At 37.0% G+C, this 24883-nt stretch overlaps 3 protein-coding genes and 1 long non-coding RNA gene across 5 annotated transcripts; 1 reads left to right on the top strand and 3 right to left on the bottom strand.

Moving 5' to 3' along the window:
- The first annotated feature begins 2616 nt into the window (after positions 1-2616).
- LOC117917676 (low affinity sulfate transporter 3) lies at positions 2617-6338 on the top strand. The gene is made up of 12 exons (XM_034834028.1): positions 2617-3137; positions 3226-3274; positions 3357-3564; positions 3669-3843; positions 3946-4011; positions 4116-4346; positions 4439-4565; positions 4677-4963; positions 5292-5485; positions 5591-5676; positions 5772-5848; positions 5965-6338. Exons 1-12 carry the CDS (start codon positions 2751-2753, stop codon positions 6106-6108), a joined length of 2031 nt encoding a protein of 676 aa, XP_034689919.1. The 5' UTR covers positions 2617-2750; the 3' UTR covers positions 6109-6338.
- An 83-nt stretch (positions 6339-6421) lies between these two features.
- LOC117917675 (protein NEN4) lies at positions 6422-8172 on the bottom strand. Its single transcript, XM_034834027.1, has 5 exons — positions 7553-8172; positions 7379-7425; positions 7238-7301; positions 6956-7129; positions 6422-6874 (listed from the first exon to the last, which is right to left on the bottom strand). Exons 1-5 carry the CDS (start codon positions 8054-8056, stop codon positions 6782-6784), a joined length of 882 nt encoding a protein of 293 aa, XP_034689918.1. The 5' UTR covers positions 8057-8172; the 3' UTR covers positions 6422-6781.
- Positions 8173-9826: 1654 nt separating this feature from the next.
- LOC117917543 lies at positions 9827-10281 on the bottom strand. Its single transcript, XR_004651702.1, has 3 exons — positions 10213-10281; positions 9964-10077; positions 9827-9856 (listed from the first exon to the last, which is right to left on the bottom strand). It is a non-coding gene; the product is annotated as an uncharacterized LOC117917543 (long non-coding RNA).
- A 5285-nt stretch (positions 10282-15566) lies between these two features.
- LOC117918672 (bifunctional aspartate aminotransferase and glutamate/aspartate-prephenate aminotransferase) lies at positions 15567-21775 on the bottom strand. Of its 2 annotated transcripts, XM_034835489.1 has the most exons (11): positions 21668-21775; positions 21491-21554; positions 19405-19642; positions 19194-19287; positions 18997-19100; positions 17746-17994; positions 17532-17645; positions 17291-17374; positions 16278-16448; positions 16034-16147; positions 15567-15925 (listed from the first exon to the last, which is right to left on the bottom strand). In XM_034835489.1, exons 3-11 carry the CDS (start codon positions 19564-19566, stop codon positions 15785-15787), a joined length of 1233 nt encoding a protein of 410 aa, XP_034691380.1. In that variant the 5' UTR covers positions 19567-19642; positions 21491-21554; positions 21668-21775; the 3' UTR covers positions 15567-15784. The 2 variants fall into 2 exon arrangements, with proteins under 2 accessions (XP_034691380.1, XP_034691379.1); XM_034835488.1 differs by lacking the exon at positions 21668-21775 and having other exon boundaries at positions 21491-21661.
- Between the last annotated feature and the right edge of the window lie 3108 nt (positions 21776-24883).

The raw sequence follows: 24883 nt of genomic DNA, 5'->3' as shown, positions 1-24883 counted from the left end.
AATAATTCTATTTCAACCTCATTTGAATCACTTCCGATCCAAATGGACCTTCCTGCACTCTGGGGTCACCAGTTATGAGCCTTACGTGGGGGTTGGTTCCATCTCAAACAGTATAGAAGTTGACATTCTCCATGAATGGACTTAGTGATAAGCCTCAATCATGATAAGAGCAACAAAAAACGAGAAGAATGATTGAGCCTTTTTTTTTTTTTGGTGGTGGTGGATACACTTAGGAAAATTTCCCTCTTTTTTGGTTTTCTTTTTCTGGGAAATGGTAAATTTTCTGGTGGAGAAAAATGACTCTTCCCTGAGAAGGTACAGCAATGGGGCATATTCAGTTCTGAATCCAATTCAACATAGATTGGCATACTAAAACAGGCAAAAAAGTTTCCACGGATTGAGTGGTCCCATTAGCGACCGAGTTCAAACCAGTCTAGTTAGCATAAAGTTGGCATAATTAATAAATGAAGCCTTTTAATGTGTCATGGAATTCGAATAAGTCTATTGTATTTTAAACTGGTTTGAAATGATTCCATTTGAAATGATTCCAATGTGTCTTTTTGGGGCATTGAAAGAGTACTTGTTCCTCAACATACTTTGTTTGATTCCAATATAGAATCTCATTTTTGAAGATGCACAAACCAAGAAAATCTATGGTGCTACTAAAGAAGTAGGGACAGTAATTCTGAAGTGGTTGCATGAAATTCAACCTGGTCTGTCCAAAAAGCAAGTTTATTTCTGAAGTACCACACCATAGGTGAAGGTTCTAAGGATATCATGAGCAAGACAGAAATGTCTGCCCATGTTCTGTGGAAAATCATGGGCCAACTGGCAGGGGACCTGACCAAAAAAAATGCATAGAAACTAAAAGCTTACAGAGTTGTTTGACCCTACATTGCATCATTGTGGCTGTGGATGAGGAATTGGGACTACCCATTAGAGGAGGTGAGGAGAAAAGCCAATAATGCAGAAATAAGAGTCACTGGTTTTCTTTGAGAAGCCCAGGTAAGGGGATCATACACCTTATCTATTTCACTATCTCTGTTTCAGCTCCAGTATGATTGTATTTTGGGCTATCCCACCATGAATTTTGCCCATGAAAATCTTCTTTTCACTCCCAGTGGATGGAGTGGAAGCACCGAAAGGCATTCTATTGTGCCTTATGATGTTACATTATTCGACAAATCGCTAGCTAGTAAACAGTTGAAGCATGATAAATTTGTGTCCTATTATATGATAAGAATATCATAGCAAACACTTGCAGATTGATTAGTAAGCAATAGTAGACCATTCTCAATATCATAACCAATAGTAATAAGAATAAGGCACTCAGTCAACAAGAAAGGAGCACAACTGCAGCTGAGTAAACACCTTTCAAATGGAAAATGGCAGCCAACCATTAAAATTCTGGATTTGATACTGAGATGGGCTCCACTCCACCAAACAGATATCTAAGCTCTGTCCTGCAACTGATCTATTAGCACAATGGTAAATTATTTGAACCACTTCAGTGATGTAACTGCAAAAAAAGTAGAATTAAACAATCTTAAAGAATATTTAGTGGGAGCAAACCAGAATTAGATGGTCAGAGTATAGATTTCACTTTTTGTGGACCACTGATCAGGCATTTCTTTGGGAATAACCACTGTGTTTCACTTTCAAAGTGTGCTCCTCTCCTCGGTTAAATTCTAAAACCATAATAGATTCTGAAACAACTATTGTTCTTCACTTTTCACTCTGTTCTCCACTCATTCCTCAGCTTCTAAAAAGAGTATTATATATTTCATCAACAGGATTCTCCAGAAGTCCAACTTTGTTTTCCAATCTTCACTGATACGGCTTGTTACCTGTACTTGTCTGTTCTTCACATATATGCCTCATAATTTACCTCAACTTCTAAAAAGAGTATTATATATTATACATCATAAGGATTCTCCAGAAGACCAACTTTGATTTCCAATCTTCACTGATGTGGTTTGTTACCTATGCTTGTTTGTTCTTCACATATATGCCTCATAATTAATCTCAAAAGTGCAGTCATATCTATCTTCTGGTGGAATTTACCCATTGGTATTATTGCTTGAAGCCTTTTGAATTTTGAGGACTTGGCAGAAAAAGTGTTGTGTTAGTGAAAGTGCAACAACTTAAACCCATGAAATTCAATTAAATTTTGAGTTCAATGGGAAGAAAAAGAGGAAAAGTTCGAATAAAAAAATCGCAACCCAACTTGGAGTTTGGCCGGATTTGGCTTCAGATCTTGAATAAAACTCAAACTGGACCGTCCATATTTACACCCACCATGAATGGCTGGCATTGTGGGCAGTGCATTAGATGGAAAGACCATTGACTATAAACTATGAATTTTTGGTAGTTATTGGCAGCAATAACACCAGTACATAATTAATGAACAAGTGCTTCTTCCAAACAGAGATGAAAGATTGTTTAAAGAGACCGCATTAACACCAGTGCAAACTTTTTCTCTCCTCTGAATGAGGCCACCTTGCCAATTAGGGACCTCTCATCTTCTGAGATATTATCTTTATATAAGCATAGTGGGGCAATCATCTTGGTATAAATAATCACCACCTTCTGAGTACCTGATGCGGAACTGAAAGAGTGGTTGAATTTGAGTTTCGGTTTGCCTACTGATGAGAAAGGAATTCCTGTAAAATAGGATAGGCTTTTCTCTGATATTATGCACCATTGAATTTGCTTTGAAAATGTGCTTATAAGATCCTATATGTCTTAAAATGGTGAGTGAGAGAGAGAGTGAGATATGCCTCTCTAAGTTCTCCCAAACACTTCAAACAACCATGGCTGCTGCTTCACCAGTTGAGGCCTGCACAGCAGAAGAAATGCTGGACCCTGAGCAGAATGGCAGGGCTGAACGGGTGCAGTGGGTGCTGAATGCTCCTGAGCCACCAGGCCTGTGGCAAGAACTCATGGACTCAATAAGGGAAACTGCTTTCCCTCATGGAAACAATTTCCTATCTCTCCAAAAGCAGCCTACTACTCATGCCATTTCAGTCCTGCAGGGCATATTTCCTATCCTTCAATGGTGCAGAAACTACAAGGCAACCAAATTTAAGAAGGATTTAATGGCGGGTTTAACTCTTGCAAGCTTGTCCATTCCTCAGGTAATCAGTACTTCTTCAATCTACGACTTCTACCACCACTCTGCATTTCTGTTTTTCCATTTGCCATAGTTATGTGAGTTTCATGCAGAGTATTGGATATGCAACTTTGGCCAAGCTTGATCCTCAATTCGGACTCTGTAAGTTGGTTAATCCAAGGGCATATCATAGATTTAGTAGATGTTGTATTAATCATTCTGAGCATAACCTTTGCCATGTTAGATACAAGTGCTATTCCACCACTCATTTATGCTTTAATGGGGACTTCAAGAGAGATAGCAATTGGACCAGTGGCTGTGGTTTCTCTGTTGATCTCTTCAATGGTTCCGAAACTTGAAGATCCTGTAGATAATCCAATTGCCTACAGAAAGCTTGTGTTTACTGCAACCTTTCTTGCAGGTATCTTTCAAGCTGCTTTTGCACTGCTAAGGTGGGTCTAATTCTAGTTCATCTTCAAATTGATCAAGGCAACATCTCATTGTCTCATTCTTCGTAATCAATCACCTTTCTTCCATTTTTCTTTTCTTTGTACAGGCTGGGTTTTCTTGTGGATTTTCTTTCCCATGCTGCTCTGGTTGGGTTCATGGCGGGTGCAGCTGTTGTCATCGGTCTTCAACAACTGAAGGGACTGCTTGGGATCACTCACTTCACAAACAAAACTGATGTCATCTCTGTTCTGGAAGCTGTTTGGAGATCATTTCATCATACTGTTGAGTTTTTTTTCATATGTTCATCCTAAATATTAGGAATCTTTCATATAACTTAGACCAGTAAATTATTATTTTTTTTCTTTTTTTTGGTTTGATCACAGTGGAGTCCCTACAATTTTATCCTCGGCTGCTCCTTCCTGAGCTTTATTCTAATTACCAGATTTGTGGTAAGTAATAACAAGATTGGTGTTCAAGCTTCTGTTTCAGTCCAATTATCCATCAAATTTGTTTGTCCAAACTTGTAAAAAATAGTACTTATGGATTCTCTCAGGGAAGAAGGAACAAGAAACTGTTCTGGTTGCCAGCCATTGCTCCTCTAGTGTCTGTTATTTTATCAACACTGATAGTTTTTCTCACAAGAGCTGATAAACATGGAGTTAAGGTAGTGAAACACATCAAGGGAGGCTTGAATCCAAGCTCAGTTCATCAGCTACAGTTCACTGGTCCACATACTGGAGAGATAGCCAAAATTGGGCTGATTGTGGCCATTATTGCACTTACAGTATGTGTCCAATTCCTCAACCTTATTCTTCAAAAACACACAGAGACTCAATATTTTCTTCTTTTAACTGTACTATATTATGTCAAGTTTAGGAAGCCATTGCAGTTGGCCGGTCTTTTGCATCCATAAAAGGATACCATCTGGATGGAAACAAAGAAATGGTTGCTCTGGGCATCATGAACATTGCAGGATCTCTGACTTCTTGCTATGTTGCAACAGGTAAATTTGATGAATTCCCCCCTCCCTTCGCCTTCTAGTTGTTGTAATGGCTCTAGTCCCCTGCCCCTCCTTGGCAATATCAGTCTTCTTTATATGTAATTGTTTATGCAGGTTCATTCTCACGCTCTGCGGTAAATTTCAGTGCTGGTTGTGAAACTGCCATTTCCAACATTGTGATGGCCATCACTGTGTTGATATCTTTGCAATTCTTCACAAAGCTCTTGTATTTCACTCCAACTGCAATCCTTGCTTCAATTATTCTTTCTGCTATTCCGGGACTCATTGACATCAGTGAAGCTTACAAAATATGGAAGGTGGACAAGTTGGATTTCCTAGCTTGCATTGGAGCATTCTTGGGGGTTCTGTTTGGTTCCGTGGAAATCGGTCTTCTAGTTGCGGTAAAATCTACTTTCAGCTATAGAGAAATGTGTATGAATCCATTTATATATATATATATATAACTGTCTATTTACACAATACATTGAAGGGTTTTCACAAGAAAAGGCAATATTTCTAGAATTTTGTTGGGAGTCACAGTGGGGGGGTCCTGCCTGAATCTAGGGAAATTTTCAACAATTTTCTGATTGATGGGGTTATGATCATTCTCATATGGGTCAGATTTTTAGGCAACTCCTATCATGAATCCCAGCCATAGTCTTCTAAAAATGGAAAACTTCTACCTAATTATGATAATATGCTGATATTCTGAACATGTTTGAGTTGCAGTTAACAATATCATTTGCAAAGATCATACTTAATGCAATTAGACCAGGCATTGAAACTCTGGGAAGACTTCCAGGAACCAATATGTTCTGTGATGTAGATCAATATCCCATGGCTATTACAAGCCCTGGAGTTCTGATCGTCCGTGTCAAGTCTGCCCTCCTTTGTTTCGCAAATGCCAATTTTGTTAGAGAAAGGTATGCTCCCCCCCGCCCCTCCCCCCCCACCCCCACATTATCAGAAAGAGATTTAATTTCGTGAAGTAAACTAATAAGGCAGTTCTTCTGATATACCCTTCTAAGGATTATGATGTGGGTGACTGAGGAAGCAGAGGACAATAAGGGAAGTGCAAAAGGGAGGAATCAACTAGTAGTTCTTGACATGTCCAGTGAGTGTTCCATGGAGAACCCAACGATTAATGAACGTTATGTTGCTTCTATCCTGTACCCATTTTAATCCATTCTGCTGATCCTGTTATGGCAGACTTGATGAACATCGACACCTCGGGAATTGCTTCTCTGGAGGAGGTGCACAAGCAACTGGTCTCACAAGGAATGGAGGTGAGGCACTGATATTAAGCTTAAGCTCACATTGGTCTTCTAAGTTGGGGAGGTATTAGCAACCTTTCTTTTTGTTTATAAAAATTGGCCCTCATCATCATCTCTTTCTCCCTCAGCTAGCCATAGCCAACCCCAGGTGGCAAGTGATTCACAAGCTAAAGCTAGCAAAGTTTGTGAACAAAATTGGAGGAAGGGTCTTCTTGTCTGTTGCAGAAGCTGTGGATGAATGCTCCACCATCAAGATTCTGACTACTATTTAGATGTTACTATCCTCAGTGTTTCTGTATATCCCAAAATAAAGAAATAAGTTCTGCTTCTCCCTGCTCATCTTGTGTGTGGTTTGGCCATCTCCTGTAAAATATAACAGCGAGATGATTGTTTAGCAGTGGCTTGCCATCTTTTTCGTACTAAGCTTGGTGTGTTAAAAGATCTAATATTGTTAATGTAAAACTTTATGTGAAATTCATAGGCTTTGATCGTTTTCAGCTAAGTCCATCTTTTGTTTTCGAAGTGAAGTTGGCGATTCATATAACTTAGAATTATGAGTTTCACCAATGTGTTTGAGGCAAAGCAATGGAAGAATGATTGTTGCTAGTCTTTATATAAGAAATTAATATTATTTGAAAAAAAAAAAAAAAAAGGAAGAAAATATCTACAAATCAATGTTGCTGCTGTGTTTCTCTAAGATGGTGATAGGAGCTACTCATCCTCATCCTCATCCTCATCCTCAGTTTTCCATCCCACTTTTGAGATAACTTCGATGAAACTGCCCTTTCGAGCTTGTTCGAAAGGAATGAATGCCTCAAAGAGATTACTCTTCTCGTCTTTGGTTGAGCTGTAGTACTTCAACCCATCTTCAACCTCTACATCTTAGTGAAACATTAGCAGGACAAGGATCGATAGATGCAACATGGGAAACTAGCCAACTTTCAGTCACCGGAGCAGCGAATGAGAGTGCTTTAGTATGTTGTTGAGAGCTGGTTTTTCACGGGCTTTGCACAATAGATTCTTCACCCTTTCTGTCATCTGTTTTGATTTGTTGTTAGTTAATGGCATAGACAAATATCCATGCAAATTCTTGAGAAGAGAAAATGGAAATGATGAAACCTTTCCCAAGCCTCCCCTTGCATAGGGAACTGCTCTTTGATATCCAAGAGAAGTTGTGGGAGATTTCCGGCTACTTTCTTCTCTGCACATCAGTTTCCCATTGCTTCTACTTCTCGTTGTGATGGTGGTCGAGTCATTCCACTTGCCGCTCAACACACTAGGCAGGCTTGATTCCTGATAACCAAACAGTAACACCGGCATCAGCATATCATCTTGGAATGCATTGTTGCGTTAAGAAAGACCAAAAAGCCCGGTTTCAGAGAAGTTAAAGAGAGTGAACACCAGAAACAGCACGGTGGCACAGTGCTTGAGGACCTCCAAATTCATTCGAACATCGTCAAGACTCCTGTTTCAGGCAGTGATTAATAAAAATTACAATCATGAAATGTTCATAAAATGATTCCAATAGTATAGATTTCATACCTGTGCTTTTGCTGCCCAAGTCCAAAGTAAGTGGCCAATGTAGCCATCTAAAGAAAAAATGAATTTGATCATGAGGATTCTCTGTTGTTATCCAGGGATGTTACATGATAAGATAATGAATTATAGATTACCAACTGGTCTACTTCACTATCAGGTTTTGAATTTGCTACATACCTTCATGTTTCCAGCCCTCCTGCCAAACTTCTCAGTCAAAACTCCAAGTGAATCAATCATCCCAACAGGCACAGGAGCAGCACGGCCAATCTCTGCGAACGCCTCCTTAATCCGGACGCAATCAAATCTTTGGATGTTATGTCCTGCCCATACTCTCCCATTCAGAATGCTGAATATCTGGTCTGCAACTTCCTCGAACCCAGGTGCTCCTGCAACAACTTCCCTGGTTATCCCATCAGACCGACCTGACCTCAACGCAACAGCAGACAAGTCCCCAGGCCTTATGAGCGTGCTGTAGCTCTCTAGCTCAACGAGCTTCCTTGGGCAGACTACTATTGCCCCAAACTCCAGCACCCAGAACCTTTGTCCAGCTCTATTGGGCACGGTTGTTTCTAAGTCAAAAAACACAATCTCTGCTGCACGCTCTTGGCTTGAATCGTCAGAAGCCTCCATTTCTAGATACAGGGTAGGTAGTATCTGTTCTTTTGGTTCAGGGTTTTGCATACAATCATCATATCATATATATGGTGGAGGAAGATCAAGGAGAGAAGCACATGGGAGAAGTCCAGAATTGTTTCAATATGAGGTTGATTGTCTTGTAGTTCAAGTCATAACATAACAGTCTGGGCATAGGATGAAGGGGTTCTTAGCTTCTTTGCGGTGCCATGGGCAAAGCAATCCCATTCCAGTTAAGACAGGAATATTATTCCAAACGGCAACAGCTATTACCTTTCCCTCAGCACTTTCAGAAACGGCCTTTAGAGGTTGAATCCTTTGCAGGGCTTTCAACTTTCTTATGCCCATTGTTGAATGTGTTTGCACATTTGAAGCAAAGTCATGTATACAAGAATTGATTCCCCATTCTCTTGGGTAACCCCAGTGTATATACCCCAGAGAGGGTCACCCATACAGGAGGGTATGGCTATATGGGAAACTAATTTGAGTGTTATGGACTTGGTATATTGTATCTTTAGACCAAGGTTTGGTTCAGTCTGGGGTTTGGGTAAAGGGGAGAATTGGTCTTCATTGGTTTACTTGTGAATTGAGGCATCCATAAATGGGTCTAACCTAAAAACCAGACCTCTAGATTTATTATGTATTAATTCCTCCAAAATGCATTTTTTTTTCTTCATAAAACTAGGCCAAGAATACCATTATATTCCAAGGGAAGAGTTGCGAAAATTTCCTCATAACACAATCCAACCCAAACTTGATGCGTTGGATTTGGTTCAGGCTTAAGGGTAATTTCATATGTTAATAATAGAGGTGGCAATCACATAGGCTCGAGACGGATCAAGCACATCCCAAGGTCCCAACCCTTTTCCTATTAATTAAATCTATTTCCATCTCTATTCTTAAAATAAATTAATTAATTAATTAAATTAAATTAAGAGTGTGGAAAGCGATTTTTTTTCTTATTTTTGTAATTATGGTTGTGACCTTAAGCTTTTGGGTGTGGTTCCTAAGATGGCAACGAGCCAGGTTAGATGGGTTCCACTTATCCCATCTCATCCCATTTATGTAATGTAATTCTCTTCTCTAACATAATAAAAAATGAAAAATAAAAATAAAAAGAAACGAGACAGGAAGGGTACCAAAATTTCTCAATCCGCCCCCACCGTTTAAATGTTTTATTTTCATTTTATTAAAAAAATTAAATTTAAAATAAATACATTTTATAAATGAATAAAACATTCTAATTTTTATAACTTATTTTATTAAAAAGCATTTTATTATTATTTTATATTAGTTAAAAATGGAAAATCCTTAAAATTTTAATTAAATTATTTTTTAAAATTAATTATAGAGATATATAATTTGGATGGGACGAAACATGACAAGATAATACTTTGAGTTTAAAAAAAATTCTTAAATTCATCCTTGATTCATTTATTTTAATCTCAAATTCGTTTTATTAGGATGGGATGGATACCTGGAAAACATAAAAAAGTTCGCCTACAATGTCAATTAGGTACACATCAAAAGACATTCAGGAATTGCAGCCTCACTATGATTTCAGTACAAAGTAATCCTGATTGAAAACAAATGAATAGAACCAAGGGAAGCTTGCATTTTTATTTAAATAAATAGTCCAGAAAACACATTTTGGATCCCAAAAGAAGAGCAACAGCCACAAAGATTTGAAATAGTTGCTACCTAAAATTAGACGGGGACAGAGGCCTAAGAGGAACAACTGCTTTCTTAATTCTCTCTCCACGGCTGCGTGTAGGGTGGAGAGGGATGCAGCATAGGAGATGCGGATGCACTTGTAATCTCTAATGCATCCCCTGGGACAAGAGCAACCTGCAACCAACATCCATAACCCAATTACTAACTAGTGTTGATGTCCTCCTAATGAATTCATCAACCATCGTTTCTCTCTTTCCGTTTTTTGTTTTCCATGAGCTTACCTGGGCCTTGTCCAGCAGATATCGACAGAGGGACTCTGAATTCTCAATTATACCAAAACCTTCAGCCTCTGCCCCATAGTAAGAGCTGAAGTCAAGAAAGAGGTAAAAAGCTCCCTGCAAATGAGAAAGTACAGAGGATTAGAAGTTTGGGATAATAGTGGGAGCAGAAGTACAAGTGAAGTGCGAACAGCAAAGCAAGCTGATAATTGGGGTATGTTACTCTTAAGACTAAACAAAAAGAGCTGGTACCTGGGGCTCTGATATCTTGACACCCTCCAGTTCTCCAAAGCTTTTAAACAAGAAACCTCGCCGCTCCCTGAATGCTTTTACCATTGTGGAAACAGCTACCCCACCAGCATAGCCCATTCCTAATGCGGCAACTGCTGCTTTCTGAGCTATACCACTGGCAACTGAAGTGAACTGGAAGAACACAACATAGGACTCAGAAAGACCTAGCTATTTACAGTACAAGAACATGGTTTGAGGTGTCCATCCACTACCGAAATAGGCATGTCCAAATATCCAATTGAAGTGAAGGTTAATATAAAATGATTTTTCTCCACATGCTTTAAGAGGAAAAAAAATGGAAGAATCCTCACAAAAATAAATCAACCAGTCGCATCAACCCACAAAATGAGTCACCCACAGTTTCAGCACATTAAAAACAATGCTGGAGCTAAAAATAAAATAAATAAATAAATAAAGGAAAATTCTTAAACTTCTCTCTATTTCACCTGTCATCTCCCCCCTTCTGTGCTTCACTCCCACGAAATCCACTTTCAGAACCTCAATGATGAGCCCTAAAAGTCCAACTATTTACAGATAACACATTTATGAGGTTCAGAATTACAAATTGTGTTGATATCCCCTCATAAATGGCATGTACATGGAAAAGACTCAAATTGTTTACCCCCTACTGAATTTAATGACTGCATCCAGACTACAAGACTTGTTGCAGACACTGTTATAATTTATGAACACTTGATAAATTAAATTCGCAATATAATCCACTTTAATCAACACAAAAAGAGCAAGCAGAGCATAGAGCAATATTTCATATTCAGAAACAGATAAGAGTGAACACAGAGACAAAATATTTATCCAGTGATCACAATAGACATGCCTGGTAACCCGTACTTGTATGTTCAATTCATGATCAACCAAGCATCACTTGTGACGTGATGCCTTAATGAAGGATACAAGATATACATGTTTAATAGGGCTTTGCCATTGGAAAGTGATAGGTGTGGAATGGTATAGATATAATATACCTGACTCTGGATCTTTCCACATACAGCAACAAAGTGTTAGGACCAGCAAGATACCCAAGCCGCCACCCAGTCATTGCGAAGGCCTACAAATTAGCCGACCCTATAAATGTCAATCCATAAGATGAGGCCAACCCCTGAATGTCTCACTCATGACTATATGAAGATCGGAAGTAGAAACTATCCAAAAAGTGTAATCTTTCTTTAAATGTAATGGTGATTATGAAGGTATGAAAGGTGGAACTAAACCCATAAAGCAAACCGTCCAATCTTTCTTTTCCTTTTGTTTGGAGTATATCTCTCACCACACTTTATGGAATCTTTCCACTGTTGAGGACCCTCTTGTGCTCTGCTCCTACGACCTTAAATACTACCCTTCAAATGGGGAGTTTACCCATAGGTTGAATCTTGCTTGCTTCAGTTCTTATTCCTCTCTTCTTTCAATACAGTTTTGAGTTAGGTCTTTAACCTCTTCTCTTTCTGTTAGCTCATTTGAGCTTAGTTCTTGGAGACTAAGAATCCATTCTTCCAATTATGGCCAGGTTCATTTGCACTTGCTTCTTTTTTTTTTTATTAATGATTGTTTCTTATGAAGTTCTCCATATTGAAGGAAGGAACTTGGAGTTACAAAAGAAGTTGTGCGCAAAATGCCTGAGGCCTGATGAGGAAAGCATTACTACAAGAGAGGCCAGAGAAATTGAGGCTAGCAACTCGCACCCTGACCATAGTAGGCAAACTATGGATTGAGGGGACATCTGATTTTCTCTTCTCCATACTACTCTTCAAATGGGGAGTTTACTCATAGGTTGAAGACCACAGTTGAATAAGTGGTCTAGCTAGCTACCCTCTCTTCTCCCTTTCTTGCTCTCTTTCTCTGGTATTAATTGCCGAATTTGCCATCTCTTTTCTCCACGGCAAACACTAGGTTCTTGGGTGTTTGTGCTGTTCTTCTTGTTTTTTTATTATGCCATGAATTTTCTTGTGTTGAAGGAAGGCATTTGAGGTCTGCGTTGTGCAAAAAATGCTCAAGGCATCGCCAGACCACTCTGCGAGCGACCGAGGCGGGTGAGGCCCCAAGTGGCCTGCCACAAATGCACACAAGCAAGATGGAACACATTGAAGACTTTCGACCCTCCTCACCAGGACACAGCCCTGGTGTCGGCCACTCTATTCATAATTGAACTTCCCAAATCCAAGTCCTTGTAATTATATTTGTTGCGTGGCCGCACCACGAAACATGGCATAGTCATTGCTCAAGGCAATGCTGTATGATTTGTTTTCCTTGATTGATATATATAAATGTTTGCTTGTGATCATGAATTCTCCTCTCTGCAGCCTCTTTATTTCAACAGTATACGTCCCCTTCTCCATATCTATATACAAACAAAACAAGGAAATCGAACAAAATTAAACTGAATAGGCCAAGTTTTCTCAGTGCCTTGCTAAGTTTTGAATCAATAATAAAGGATAAATGTTCCTTGAATGTATGCATCTCTCTGTCCTCGAAATGCACCCAAAGAATTGAAAAGAAAAATGATGTCATGTTCCACTGGATTGAAGGCTTTTGTTTCAAGGCAAAAGCTTTAAAAACATAGGCTTTTTTTTTTTTTTTTTTTTGGTGTGGGGGGGGAAGATAGGAGATATGTATATATGCACAGCCTTGTTGGAGACACTGGGAATCCTATCCAAAAAAGTGGACAAATGGAAAGAGGTTTGAGTTACTTGAATGCTATAACGTGCAGAATCAATCAAATCTTTCAGATCTTAGTCTAACATGGCCTGATATTGACACTGTCAACTTGTCTCTGCAGAGTCCCAAGTCATAACTGCATCTTTTCCGTATGCCCACATTCATATAGAGGGAGAGAATGTCTTTGTACCTCTAGGCGCCATGCATATTCGCTTCACATGCAAAGTTATGGACGTGCTTTCTTCTTTTTGTTGGCTATTTAGTTACCTACACAATTGACTTTCACATACAAAGTTACTAACATGCAAATATGCATGCATGCATTCCCTCGGGTGAACTTCAAACCTCTTGTTAACCTAAGCTTTGTATTGCGTTAAACCATTGATTTGACCTAAAAAAACACTCAAAAGCTTTAATTGATGGGATCCTAATATTAGGCACGTACTCTACAATAATATATTATCCCTGTGCGGTCGTGCTTGTAAAGCATAGAAAAGTTATTAATGTTTCTTAGCCCCCTGTGTATGTATTGTGGGTGTACTACCTAGTAGTTTAAACTTTAGGTCAAAAATTGATAATTTATCATGGTATCAGATTTCTAGTTAACTAGATATCCAGAGCTTAGCCTCTTAGATTAAATTTGTGGCATAACAATGCCCCCGACAAGCAGGATTCATGATTGAGGCATCCATGAATGGGTCTTAGAGATCGAGAGCTTAGCCTCTTAGACCCATTTATAGATGCCTTGAGCATTTTTTGCACAACGCAGACCTCAAATGCCTTCCTTCAACACAAGAAAATTCATTGCATAATAACAAAACAAGAACAGACCAAGCTGAATTTACTAGTTCATGGCATAATAACAAAGCATGAGGTTATTTATGGTCTAATAGAAATTTAAGATTTTTCGTGAGAGTGAGGCACAGAAGGGGGGAGATGACTGGTGAGATAAATAGAAATTTAAGATTTTTTCCTTTATTTATTTTATTTTTAACTACAGCATTGTTTTTAATGTGCTGAAACTGTGGGTAACTCATTTTGTGGGTTGATATGACTTATTGATTTATTTTTGTGATGATTCTTTCATTTTTTTATTTTTTATTTTCTCTCTTAGAACATATGGAGAAAAATCCATTTATATTAATAAACATAAATGTAATTTTTATAATTTTTAAAATAATGAAATTCATAAAATTAATTCATACAAAATTAATTGAGTTGAACTAATCTTGTTTTCATGATGAGACATTATTATTTGTTACTAAGGTACACTCTCACTCTCACTTTGTTTATTTATTCTTCATCAATTATGATTATTCCTTGGTATCCATTAGTTTTCTTATTAATCATTATGTTTGTGTTAGTTTCATTTAGTAGAAACCCGTTTTTAGGGACTTAAAGGGTGCTACGACTTGTCGTCGTACCTTCTCAATAGGTAACCCGACCCTCGGACACAAACTCGATTTTCACAAATTATCTTTTCATTTTAGAAGTCGCACTTAGGGTTTTTGTTTCTTATTTTATTTTTCCTTCAAAAAATAAAACAAAAGTAAGTTGTGACTTCAAATTTTTTATAAAAATAAATTTTTCATAAATAAAAAACAAGTCACGTCATTAAGTGGGAATACATTGTGAAAAATACGGGTCAAAGGCATATTATTATAATTTATTTTTGTTAAAAAGTAAAATTTTTATTTGATGTGATATGTTAAAAAATGGAAAATAAAAAAAAACTCAATTATTTTTTATTTAATTATATATATCATCAAAGTAAGATGGTCAAAACAATACAATATCCAAACCCCAATCAAGATTTTTTTTTTTTTTTTTTTAATTTCCTTCTACGCCATTACCATTCCTATATCTCAATCCCTAGGCAGCTTTTGCACTGGGCTTTTATCGTTGCAGCTCCCAAGGCTATAAAAGTGGTTGTGTGACCTTGCTAGGAAGCTTCTGATGGGAGTTCCCACTTCCCAGGGATAGCAGCAACAAGTGAGGTTGGAGCCGATCCCCTCCTAATCCCACCCTATTTAATTTTTTTATTTTTAACTATAAAAAAAATTAATTTTTAAATTACACTTTATAAATAAATAAAAACATTCTAATTTTTATAACTTATTTTATTGAAAAGTAACATTTTAATTATTTTATATTCATTAAAAATAAAGAATTTTTAATTTTTTAAATAAAATCATTTTTTAAAATTAATTAATATATATAATCAAGACACGATGTTTTGTCAAGACAATATTCGAACCTATATCAAATTTAAAAAAAAATTCTTAAACTCGTAACTAACCTATTTATTTTAAGTTTAAACCTATTGCATTAGACGAAAAGGTGCTCATCACCATCCCTAAGGGTTCCTGAAGGAAAAACAAAAAGATTTGCCAACAATCTAATTTGGTACATATCCAAAAGTATGACCAATCAAATTGCATGTTGTGTATATTTTGAACCCATTGCAATCCACAATAGTTTCGCCACTTATATTTGATCTTACTGCTTCTACTCTCATCCAATGGTTTATAATTTATCATGCACTTTCAACAATCACAAAGTTTGATGGGGTACCTCTTTGGTTCCTTCCAAAACAAAAGAAAAAAACCAAAAGAAAGATGGCAACACGATTCAGAATCTAAACATGTAGAGAATTTGATCAGGCTTAATAATAAAATTTGCAGAAACATTCAGGAATTGCAGCCTCACTATGATTTCAGCACAAAGCAATCCTGATCGAAAACAAATGGATAGAACTGAGGGAAGCTTGAATTTTTATTTAAATAAATAGTACAGAAAACACATTTTGGATCCCAAAAGAAGAGCAACAGCCACAAAGGTTTGAAACAGTTGCTACCTAAAATTAGACAGGGACAGGAGGCCAAAGAGGAACAACTGCTTTCTTAATTCTCTCCACGGCTGCATGTAGGGTGGAGAGGGATGCAGCATAGGAGATGCGAATGCACTTGTCGTCTCCAAATGCATCCCCTGGGACAAGGGCAACCTGCAACCAACATCCATAACCCAATTACTAACTAGTGCTGACGTGCCTCCTAATGAATTAATCAACCATCCTTTCTCTATTTCCATTTTTTGTTTTCGATGAGCTTACCTGGGCCTGGTCCAGCAGATATCGGCAGAGGGACTCTGAATTCTCAATTATACCAAAACCTTCAGCCTCTCCCCCATAGTAAGAGCTGAAGTCAAGAAAGAGGTAAAAAGCTCCCTGCAAATGAGAAAGTACAGAGGATTAGAAGTTTAGGATAATAGTGGGAGCAGAAGTACAAGTGTGAACAGAAAAGCAAGCTGATAATTGGGGTATGTTACTCTTAAGACTAAACAAAAAGAGCTGGTACCTGGGGCTCTGATATCTTGACACCCTCCAGTTCTCCAAAGCTTTTAACCAAGAAATCTCGCCGTTCCCTGAATGCTTTTACCATTGTGGAAACAGCTTCCCCACCAGCATAGCCCATTCCCAATGCAGCAACTGCTGCTTTCTGAGATATACTACTGGCACCTGAAGTGAACTGGAAGAACACAACATAGGAATCAGAAAGACCTAGCCATTTATAGTGCAAGGACATGGTTTGAGGTGTCTGTCCACTATTGAAATGAGCATGTCGAAATATCCAATTGCAGTAGAAGTTAATATAAATTGATTTTTCTCCATATGATTTAAAAGAGAAAAAATGACAAAAATAAATCAACAAGTCATATCAACCCACAAAATGAGTCACCCACAGTTTCAGCACATTAAAAACAATGCTGGAGTTAAAGATACAATAAATAAAGGAAAAATCTTAAATTTCTATTTATTTCACCAGTCATCTACCCCCTTCTGTGCCTCACTCCCACGAAATCCACTTTCAGAACCTCAATGATGAGCCCTAAAAGTACAACCATCCACAGATAACACATATTTATGAGGTTCAGAATTGCTAATTGTGTTGATATCCCCTTATAAATGGCATGTACATGGAAAAGACCCAACCACACACCCCCCCCCCCCTTCTCTTTTCAATTTAACTACTGCATCCAGACTACAAGACTTGTTTCAGACACACTTATAATTTTATGAACACTTGATAGATTAAATTCTCAATACAATCCACTTTAATCAACACAAAAAATGCAAGCAGAGCATAGAACAATATTTCATATTCAGAAACATATAGAGTGAACACATAGACAAAATATTTATCCAGTGATCACAATAGACATGGCTGGTAAACCGTACTTGTATGTTCAATTCAATTCACGATCCACCTAGCATCACTTGTGACGTGATGCCTTAATGAGGGACACAAGATGCATGCTGAATAAAGCTTTCCCATTGGAAAGTGATAGGTGTGGTATAGATGTAATATACCTGACTCTGAATCTTTCCACATGCAGCAACAAAGTGTTTAGGACCAGCAAGATACCCAAGCCGCCAGCCAGTCATTGCGAAGGCCTACAAATTAGCCACCCTATAAATGTCAATCCACAAGATGAGGCCAACACTTGACACGTATCACTCATGACTATATGAAAGACTGAAAGTAGAACTATCCAAAAAGGAGAATATGAAATCTATGTCACAAGGAAATACTTGAATGAATATAACTAACCTTAGAAAACCCATTGACTGTCAAAGTCCTCTCCCACATGCCTGGCAAAGCTGCAAAGCTTGTATGAGTTGCTGGTGCATAAATAATATGTTCATATATTTCATCAGACAAAACCTGAATATGACAGAAAAAAGAAATTTTAGGTAATGTCAGCTGAGTTTGGCATGTTCAAGTGCAGATCTCACTGTTGAGGTTCAAATTCATCCATTCTTACCAGAAGCCTGGGGTGCCTTGCTACAATCTGAGCAATCTCTTCAAGCAGTTTCCTGGAGTAAACTGATCCGGTTGGGTTGGATGGAGAACATAGAATCAGCAATCTTGACTTTTCAGTGAGTTTGGACTCAAGAAACTTTGGATCCAGGAGAAAATTTTCAGAGATAAGTGTTGGAAGAATGACAGGTGTTGCATCTGCCAGTCTTGCCATTTCTGGGTAACTCACCCAGAATGGAGCTGGAATTATAACCTGAAGAACAAAGGCTAGTCAATAAATGAGAACCATATTTGCAGATAAAAAGAATCCAGACAATAGCACAACTAGTAGCCCCTAATCTATATTGCCAAGAACATGACTTTGGTGAGTATGCATAAGATTTTCCTTCAAAAAATATCGACTTAAAAAAGAAAGACAGAAGAAGAAAAAAAGGTAGAAACGTGCCAATATGCAAGTTTTGACACATGGAGGAGGGCTAATGGACTTCAAATTGCCATCATGCTGGCAATTTAAGTGAATGGCCTGAACAGATTGTGGACAGCAATGTCAGCAAAACATCAGCAAATTGAGTCATTGGTTTTTGCCACAGTTTGTTTCACATATAAAGTAGGCATCTCTTAGAACTGATACCTGTATGAAATGCAGTTCAGAGATGAATTACAGCAGGCCATGTTTCCAACAGATGTAGATTGGGAGGGGCAAAATTCCCATATGCTAACATCTTTCTTGACACGTGCTAACAGGATAATTTATTTTGCTATTAGTGCATGTTCGTGTATTTTATTGTGTTAAGGTACAGGCAGGGTAGGTGCAGGTGATTACTATCACTTGCAAAATTTACAAATCACCAGCTCTCTATGATTTAACTAACACATTGGATTTTGTTCATACCAAATTAAATAGAGCATAAAGTCCCGATGGCACAATGATACCACAACTACTTTTTGTCATGACTCCACAAGTTGTAAATTTCAATCAAACAGAAGATGATCTAGTAGATAAACAGTTTGATAGCTTTATTTATTTATTTATTTATTGGAAGGAAAATGGTAGCTTTATGGACTTATAATTTTATCTAATTAAAGTCAGAGCTGAACAATGGAAGAGGAAAGGTATTCACTACACAACATCCAAATGAAGGTACTTCGTAGTTCAGCCCAATAAACTCCGATAGGAAAGAGCCAAAAGAATAGTTGAGCAGACTAACAGCATTTTTAAATCTAATGATGATTATGAAGGTATGAGCTACTTCACCTCATCTCCTGGGGAGCAAACTGCAAGCACTGCTTGAAGAATAGACTGTTTGGCTCCATTACTAACCAAAATCTCATCAGGTGTATATGAGAGCCCATTTTCCTCTGTCAAAATAGTAGTAACTGTTAGAACCATTATCTCTGCATTTCAGAATAGATAATTAATAGATAGAAACACCCCGCATATAGCAAACTAACCCTTCAACTTATGACAAATTGCTGAACGGACTTCCAAAGTACCCGCATTTGGAGTGTACCTTGTGTAACCTTCACGAATTGCATTTATCCCAGCCTAACATTTTCAAAAATATCAGAAGAGAAGAACAGATAGTATCAGTGGTGTAAGTATAGGTAAACACATTAGCCATAGACCAAAAGAGATTAAATTGAAAAAGGTCAAAAAGAAAACCTCAGCTATCACAGCTGGAGTATCAAAATCAGGTTCTCCAGCTGCTAATCGTATAACAGGGACTCCAGCTTGTACAAGAGCAGTTGCTTGGTCAGTTATAGCTACTGTTTTAGAAGGCTTTACAGAATTTACTCTGGGACTCAGTGAGATATCAACCTCCATTTTCTCAGATGTGCCCCCTGCCCTTACTATAACATCTAATCTAGATGACTGTACTTGTCTTGTAGACTCCAAGGATCTATCAGCACAGATATGAATCAGAAAGCAATAGGTGTTCCAAAACATAGAAAGGAGAAAACAGAAAATATAATATTTAGGCTCAATGGCTTGGTGGCACCTGCAGTTGCCCTTGAGGCCTGGCCAAGTAGCAAAATGTTGGGAAGGGGATATGGGAAGTTCCAGGTTCAAATCCCAACAGGGAGGGCAAAAAAATGTTACTTATGTAGGACATGTAGCAGCACTTAAACTAAGGCCAAATCTTCAAATAGAACCAGGGGTAAGCTAATCAATTACAAATGAAAAGCAATTGACATTTCAACATGACCACAGTAATTTCAAGCAACCAGGAAGTTAGATATATTGGTATAGATCAAGGCACAAAAGTGTAAAGGTATTAATTGAACCCTCTACCACCATTTATTATGCTCTTGTAAAGTCCTTTTAAGAAGCAAGAAAAGTAGTGTTTCTTTTTTGCCTTCCTTAAAAGCAAGAATTGAAAGTTTGTATTGTTAAACAGTATCAAAAATGATATTTGACCGAGAAAAACATGAAAGTAGGTGCAAGAGTGGAATTAGCAACATTAACAATGGTGGTGGTGGAAAAGGCAGTAGCAGCGGTGGGAAGTGCTGGAAAATTAGGTGTGGTGGCAACTGTGGGCAATGGCAGTTAAGGTAGAAAAGACAATTGAAGCGATAATGCTGAAAAAAAGATTGTTATGGTTGTCCTGCAATCCCAAAAGGATGGTGGCAGACCAGTTTTGGGTTGAATGCCTATAATTCCTGTAGCGTAGTGGTGAGTCTAGCAACAACTATGGTGGTTTGTTGGCGAAGGTCCATAAAATATAAAGGAAATCAAATTTTTTGCTCTCAACATAAAACGCTTCTTATTTCATTCAAAAGAAAGCAAAAAATAAAGCTCTCATAATGCATTCCAAACCCAAGTTCCCATCTTCTATTACTTCTTGCTTCACCATTTTTCCAAAGTTCTTGCTTCCAAAGCTGAGAAAAGAATTTCCAAGATGCTAAGAAGGAACCAGGAAGTGACTAATTTCCTCACATTAAACCAAGAACAGTCCCCCAATTTCAATATCCAAAAAATCAGAACTCTTTTTGCTTTTGAAAATCAGGAAAAAAAAAATGACATAAATGCCTGCTTTTGAAGAACTACTTTCAAAAAAGGCAATTTTGAAAATGGGTATGGTTTAGATAACATTAAAAATTATAATACATTATAGGGTTTTTCTATTTTCCGTACCACAACAAAAAGTGCTCCCAATCGAGTGGTCACAATTCCAAAGGAAATGAGTTCGCAAATCTCATTCTCTCATTTCCTTGTACTTGGTTGCATTCATTTGTACTTGAATCTCTTTTTTTTTTTTTTTTTTTTTTAAATTTGTTGGGCTAGATTAATGCTTGTTGTGGATTCGAAAGGAATGAAAATATTTCTGAAGAAATCATTTTCATTTCTACTGCCAAAACGCGTTTTAAACACCATATCTTAAAAGAAATGTGATGCCAAACAAATAGTAAAAACAAAACAGGTTCATTCAAACCCTATGCGCCACATAAAGGATCATTACAAAAAAAATGAATTTAACAGCAAATTCATAGTTTCCAGAAAGCAAACAAACAAGACTCATCTAAAGCTCCGTTGTGCTGTTGAAAACGAGAGGGAAACGAAAATTGATAACTTTAAATTTTTGAGGCCTTGGGTTCACAAAGTATCGATCACCCTTTCCCTCTTTCATTTTCCTCCAGTTTCTCAGCAACCAAACAGACCATAACGTTAGAATTAAAGAAACTTCAAAGAAAGGAATGAGAAAAGTAAATTGAAATGAAGGGAAGCAGGAAGAAAAAAACAGACTTACTTGAGACTCTGAAAACGAGAGGGAAAAGAGACGGATCTGAAGCACTCCGATCCTATAGATTGATCTGCGAAGCAGAGGCGAGTGGGTTTAGGGGTGAAAGTAGTGAAAGAGGAGGCTGCCATCGATGTTTGACGAATCGGATTCGAAGTTTCCAATGAAGCAGCCAACTATAGTTACCTTATAATATAGTGAGGGAGTATTTCACAAGATGAGCGGGGTTGGTGGAGACCAGGGTTGTTGGAGGAGGCTGCTCTCCTTTGGTCCCCTTTCAAGACAGGAAGGTAGTGGGTCCTTTCATCATCCAACTTACCCTTTCAGCGCTGTCTCCCTTATAGTCTGAATTATGTTTCATTTTGAGTTTTTTATTAGGATAGAAAATGGTGAAAAAATAAAATAAAATTATTTTTATAATTTACATGTGTGATGGTATGAGATATATTATTAAAAATGATAGTATTATTATTTTTGTATGATACTTGTTTGTGACATTATTATTATATTGGATTTATTTACTTTTTGTTACATTTTTTATTTAAAATAATTTACTAATCCCACGTAATGACCTAGAGGGATTCGAACTGATAACCATTGAATAGCAAACCTAACACCGAACCAACTTAGCTACTCTGATAGTTATAATCTAATAAATAATATTCTATTTCAAATATATATATATATAAGATCATATTTTAAATTAATAATTCTTTGATATTTATAATATTCATATTCATTTGATATCATGCAATTTTATTCCCTATTTCACTTTCAATATTTTTTTAAATAATTTTCCCTTAAAAATTAAGAAAAAAAACGATAGAATAATGTTTTCACTTTTTCTATTTCTATATATGTTTTCATATCCTAATTTATGTTTTCTTTGAAAATAAAAACTGAAAAAAAAAATGTAAACTTTTATTTAGTAATGATTTTAAGAATCATTTTTTAATCTAAAAATTATTTTTTAAAAACAATTAGGTGTTTGATAAAATTTAAAAAATATTTCTAAAACTTTGAAAACTAAACACTTAAAAAATATTAGGTGTTTGATTTTTCGATTCTTCTAAAAATACAAACACTCCCAAACGAACTCTAGATTTAGTGTTGATCTTTATATATTTAAAAAAAATTGTAACTTTTATATAAAATATAACAATACTTCAAAAAAAAAATATCAATCTTGTCTTATGTCTTTTAAAATTTAAAGTAGTAAAAAAAAATTTAGTATGTTATTTTTTTTATCAGTTTCAATCACCATCTTCTTAAAATAAGCCTCCGAAATTCGTCCATTTTCTATTTTTAAAAGCATGAAATAACATGAGAAGAATTTCCAGAGCACAACTTAGCCTATCTATGTTTTTCCCCTTTTTTAATTCTCTCTATGGGGTTGATGTTAATGTGCTGAAACACAAGGTTTCTAGATGTGATATGGTATAATATACTTCGAGTAGGTGTACCTACCTCCCCAAGGCGTCTCTCACTGACGGGATTATGCAAAACGATGACGTTCTGCTGAGGCGAAATGTTTTTTAACCCACCTTACCATCAGGATTGGCATGGGAGATGAGTGCTCGAGGCTTTCAGATATCCCACCAAAGTACTTGTCTGATTGCCCCTCTCTTGCCAAACTTCTCTCGACTGATGTTTGAGGTTTTAGCAGCAAAAGATTTAGGCATGCCTTACTGGGTGGCACCTTTGGCACCCAGTTAAATGTGGTAATTGCAGTCTTTGAACAAATCTTTCAGATATATTATATTACTCGGTTTGATTTCTTGCTATGTTTTTTTCACATTTTTATTTTTCTGCAAAAGCCGAATATTTTCCTGCACGCCATACTATAAAATCATCAATGTCTAAGCGGAGGCATACTACAGAATTAGAACAGAAACATGCTATAAAGAATTGGAATGGAAAACTTATTTAGAGCCCCTCAATTTGAAGTAGAGGGTTGCGTAACCTGTAAAGTGAATATGTACGCATGGGTCCCCATTGCTGGAAGCTGCAGACAGTTCAAATAAGATGCTTCCAGGTTCTAATTCATGATCTCCTTATTAACAAAATAGACTAAGAGTTTGATGGTAATTCTAGAAAGTGTTTTTAATATTTTTAATGTTTGAAAATTTTTATCATTCAAGTGTTAAAAATGTTAAACGCTTTCTAAAATTACTCTCAAATGCACTCTTAAAATGTGTTTGACAGTAATTCAAGGAAACATTTCTACCTTTTTTAACACTTGAATGATAAAATTTTCAAGTATTAAAAATGTTAAAAACACTTTCTAAAATTACTATCAAACAGGCTTTAAATAATTGACATCGCATCACATTCTTTGTAGAAGCCTCTCTGCTTCCTTCATCAAAATACCAACAAAAAGGGGATTAGAGTAGAAGCTTACTCTCATAGCTGAAGCATCACATTTAATTGGGGTGCATCGTCTGTTTAAGCCCCCTTCAGCTGTTCTGCCTTGGCCTCCACCATAACAGAAACCTTCTGTGTTCACAAGCTGCAATCACAAAACAATTGGAGATTTTTCTTTGCACTCCTATGGTTTTCTTTAGGTTACAAGATTAATCCTCAAGACCCAACCCACCGTATCACTCCCTACCCTAACCTATCTATGGATTGGAGAGTCACCATCCATCCACTTTGTAATGTTAAAGCACCTAACATCCTTATCAGGCTCTGTACAGTGATGTTAATGTCTGGTATAGCTGGTAATCACATATTGCAACATTCTGGTCAGCTTCACTTTCATGATTAGCTTATAATTATTATAAGCTGCTATCAAGACTCTGATGACTTGATCCAAATTGAGCCACCATGCTAGAAACCCATGGTTAAAAGTTCAGTGGTTTTCTATTATTGAATCTCCCGAATCCGTAAGGCACAGCTAAACATTTTTTTTTTTTGATACACAAACAAAAATATATAAAAGACATCAATCAAAGAGTGGGTGTTGCACCCCAAGTACAGGGGAGGTATACAACGGATGCCAAAACAACAAACAAACCACCTCAAACATGCACACAAAACACTGTCCCACTAACTAAACTGATAAATAAAACCTAACAAGAAAAGAGGTCCATCTTGAATATGTTGGCAAGTCCATTGGAATAGGGCGCAAATAAGAGTGTCCTTTAGCACTTGATCTCAGCATTGAATTCCATCAAAGTATCTTCAGTTCCTCTTTTGCCAAAGAATCCAAAACAAGCAAAGAAGGTTTGTCCTCTAAATCTCTTTCTATTTTTGCTAACAAAACTCTCATGTCATCCTTTTAGCAAATCTTTCACAGAAAAAATGGCCTAAAAAAGGGCCAAAGAGAGAAAACAAAAAATGTCAAAGACCCCTTGACTTTTCACAATGGATTAGCATATGATTAATTGGTTTTGTTGAACT

This window comes from Vitis riparia, chromosome 7 (genome assembly GCF_004353265.1).
Source record: "Vitis riparia cultivar Riparia Gloire de Montpellier isolate 1030 chromosome 7, EGFV_Vit.rip_1.0, whole genome shotgun sequence".
Lineage (NCBI taxonomy): Eukaryota > Viridiplantae > Streptophyta > Magnoliopsida > Vitales > Vitaceae > Vitis > Vitis riparia.
The sequence above is the reverse complement of the archived record's forward strand: the minus strand, read 5'-3'. Positions and strand labels throughout refer to the sequence as shown.

Excerpts from the sequence above, each read along its gene's own strand:
- LOC117917676 (XM_034834028.1), top strand. The coding sequence starts at position 2,751 with ATGGTGAGTGAGAGAGAGAGTGAGATATGCCTCTCTAAGTTCTCCCAA. Across the intron at positions 3,138-3,225 it reads CAAGCTTGTCCATTCCTCAG|AGTATTGGATATGCAACTTT; the intron begins GTAATCAGTACT and ends AGTTTCATGCAG. Across the intron at positions 4,964-5,291 it reads AAATCGGTCTTCTAGTTGCG|TTAACAATATCATTTGCAAA; the intron begins GTAAAATCTACT and ends TTTGAGTTGCAG.
- LOC117917675 (XM_034834027.1), bottom strand. The coding sequence starts at position 8,056 with ATGCAAAACCCTGAACCAAAAGAACAGATACTACCTACCCTGTATCTA. Across the intron at positions 7,302-7,378 it reads CTTGGGCAGCAAAAGCACAG|GAGTCTTGACGATGTTCGAA; the intron begins GTATGAAATCTA and ends TGCCTGAAACAG. Across the intron at positions 7,130-7,237 it reads GTGCCACCGTGCTGTTTCTG|GAATCAAGCCTGCCTAGTGT; the intron begins GTGTTCACTCTC and ends TTTGGTTATCAG.
- LOC117918672 (XM_034835488.1), bottom strand. The coding sequence starts at position 21,612 with ATGGCAGCCTCCTCTTTCACTACTTTCACCCCTAAACCCACTCGCCTC. Across the intron at positions 17,375-17,531 it reads CAGTCAATGGGTTTTCTAAG|GCCTTCGCAATGACTGGCTG; the intron begins GTTAGTTATATT and ends GCTAATTTGTAG. Across the intron at positions 15,926-16,033 it reads ATCTGCTGGACCAGGCCCAG|GTTGCCCTTGTCCCAGGGGA; the intron begins GTAAGCTCATCG and ends TGTTGGTTGCAG.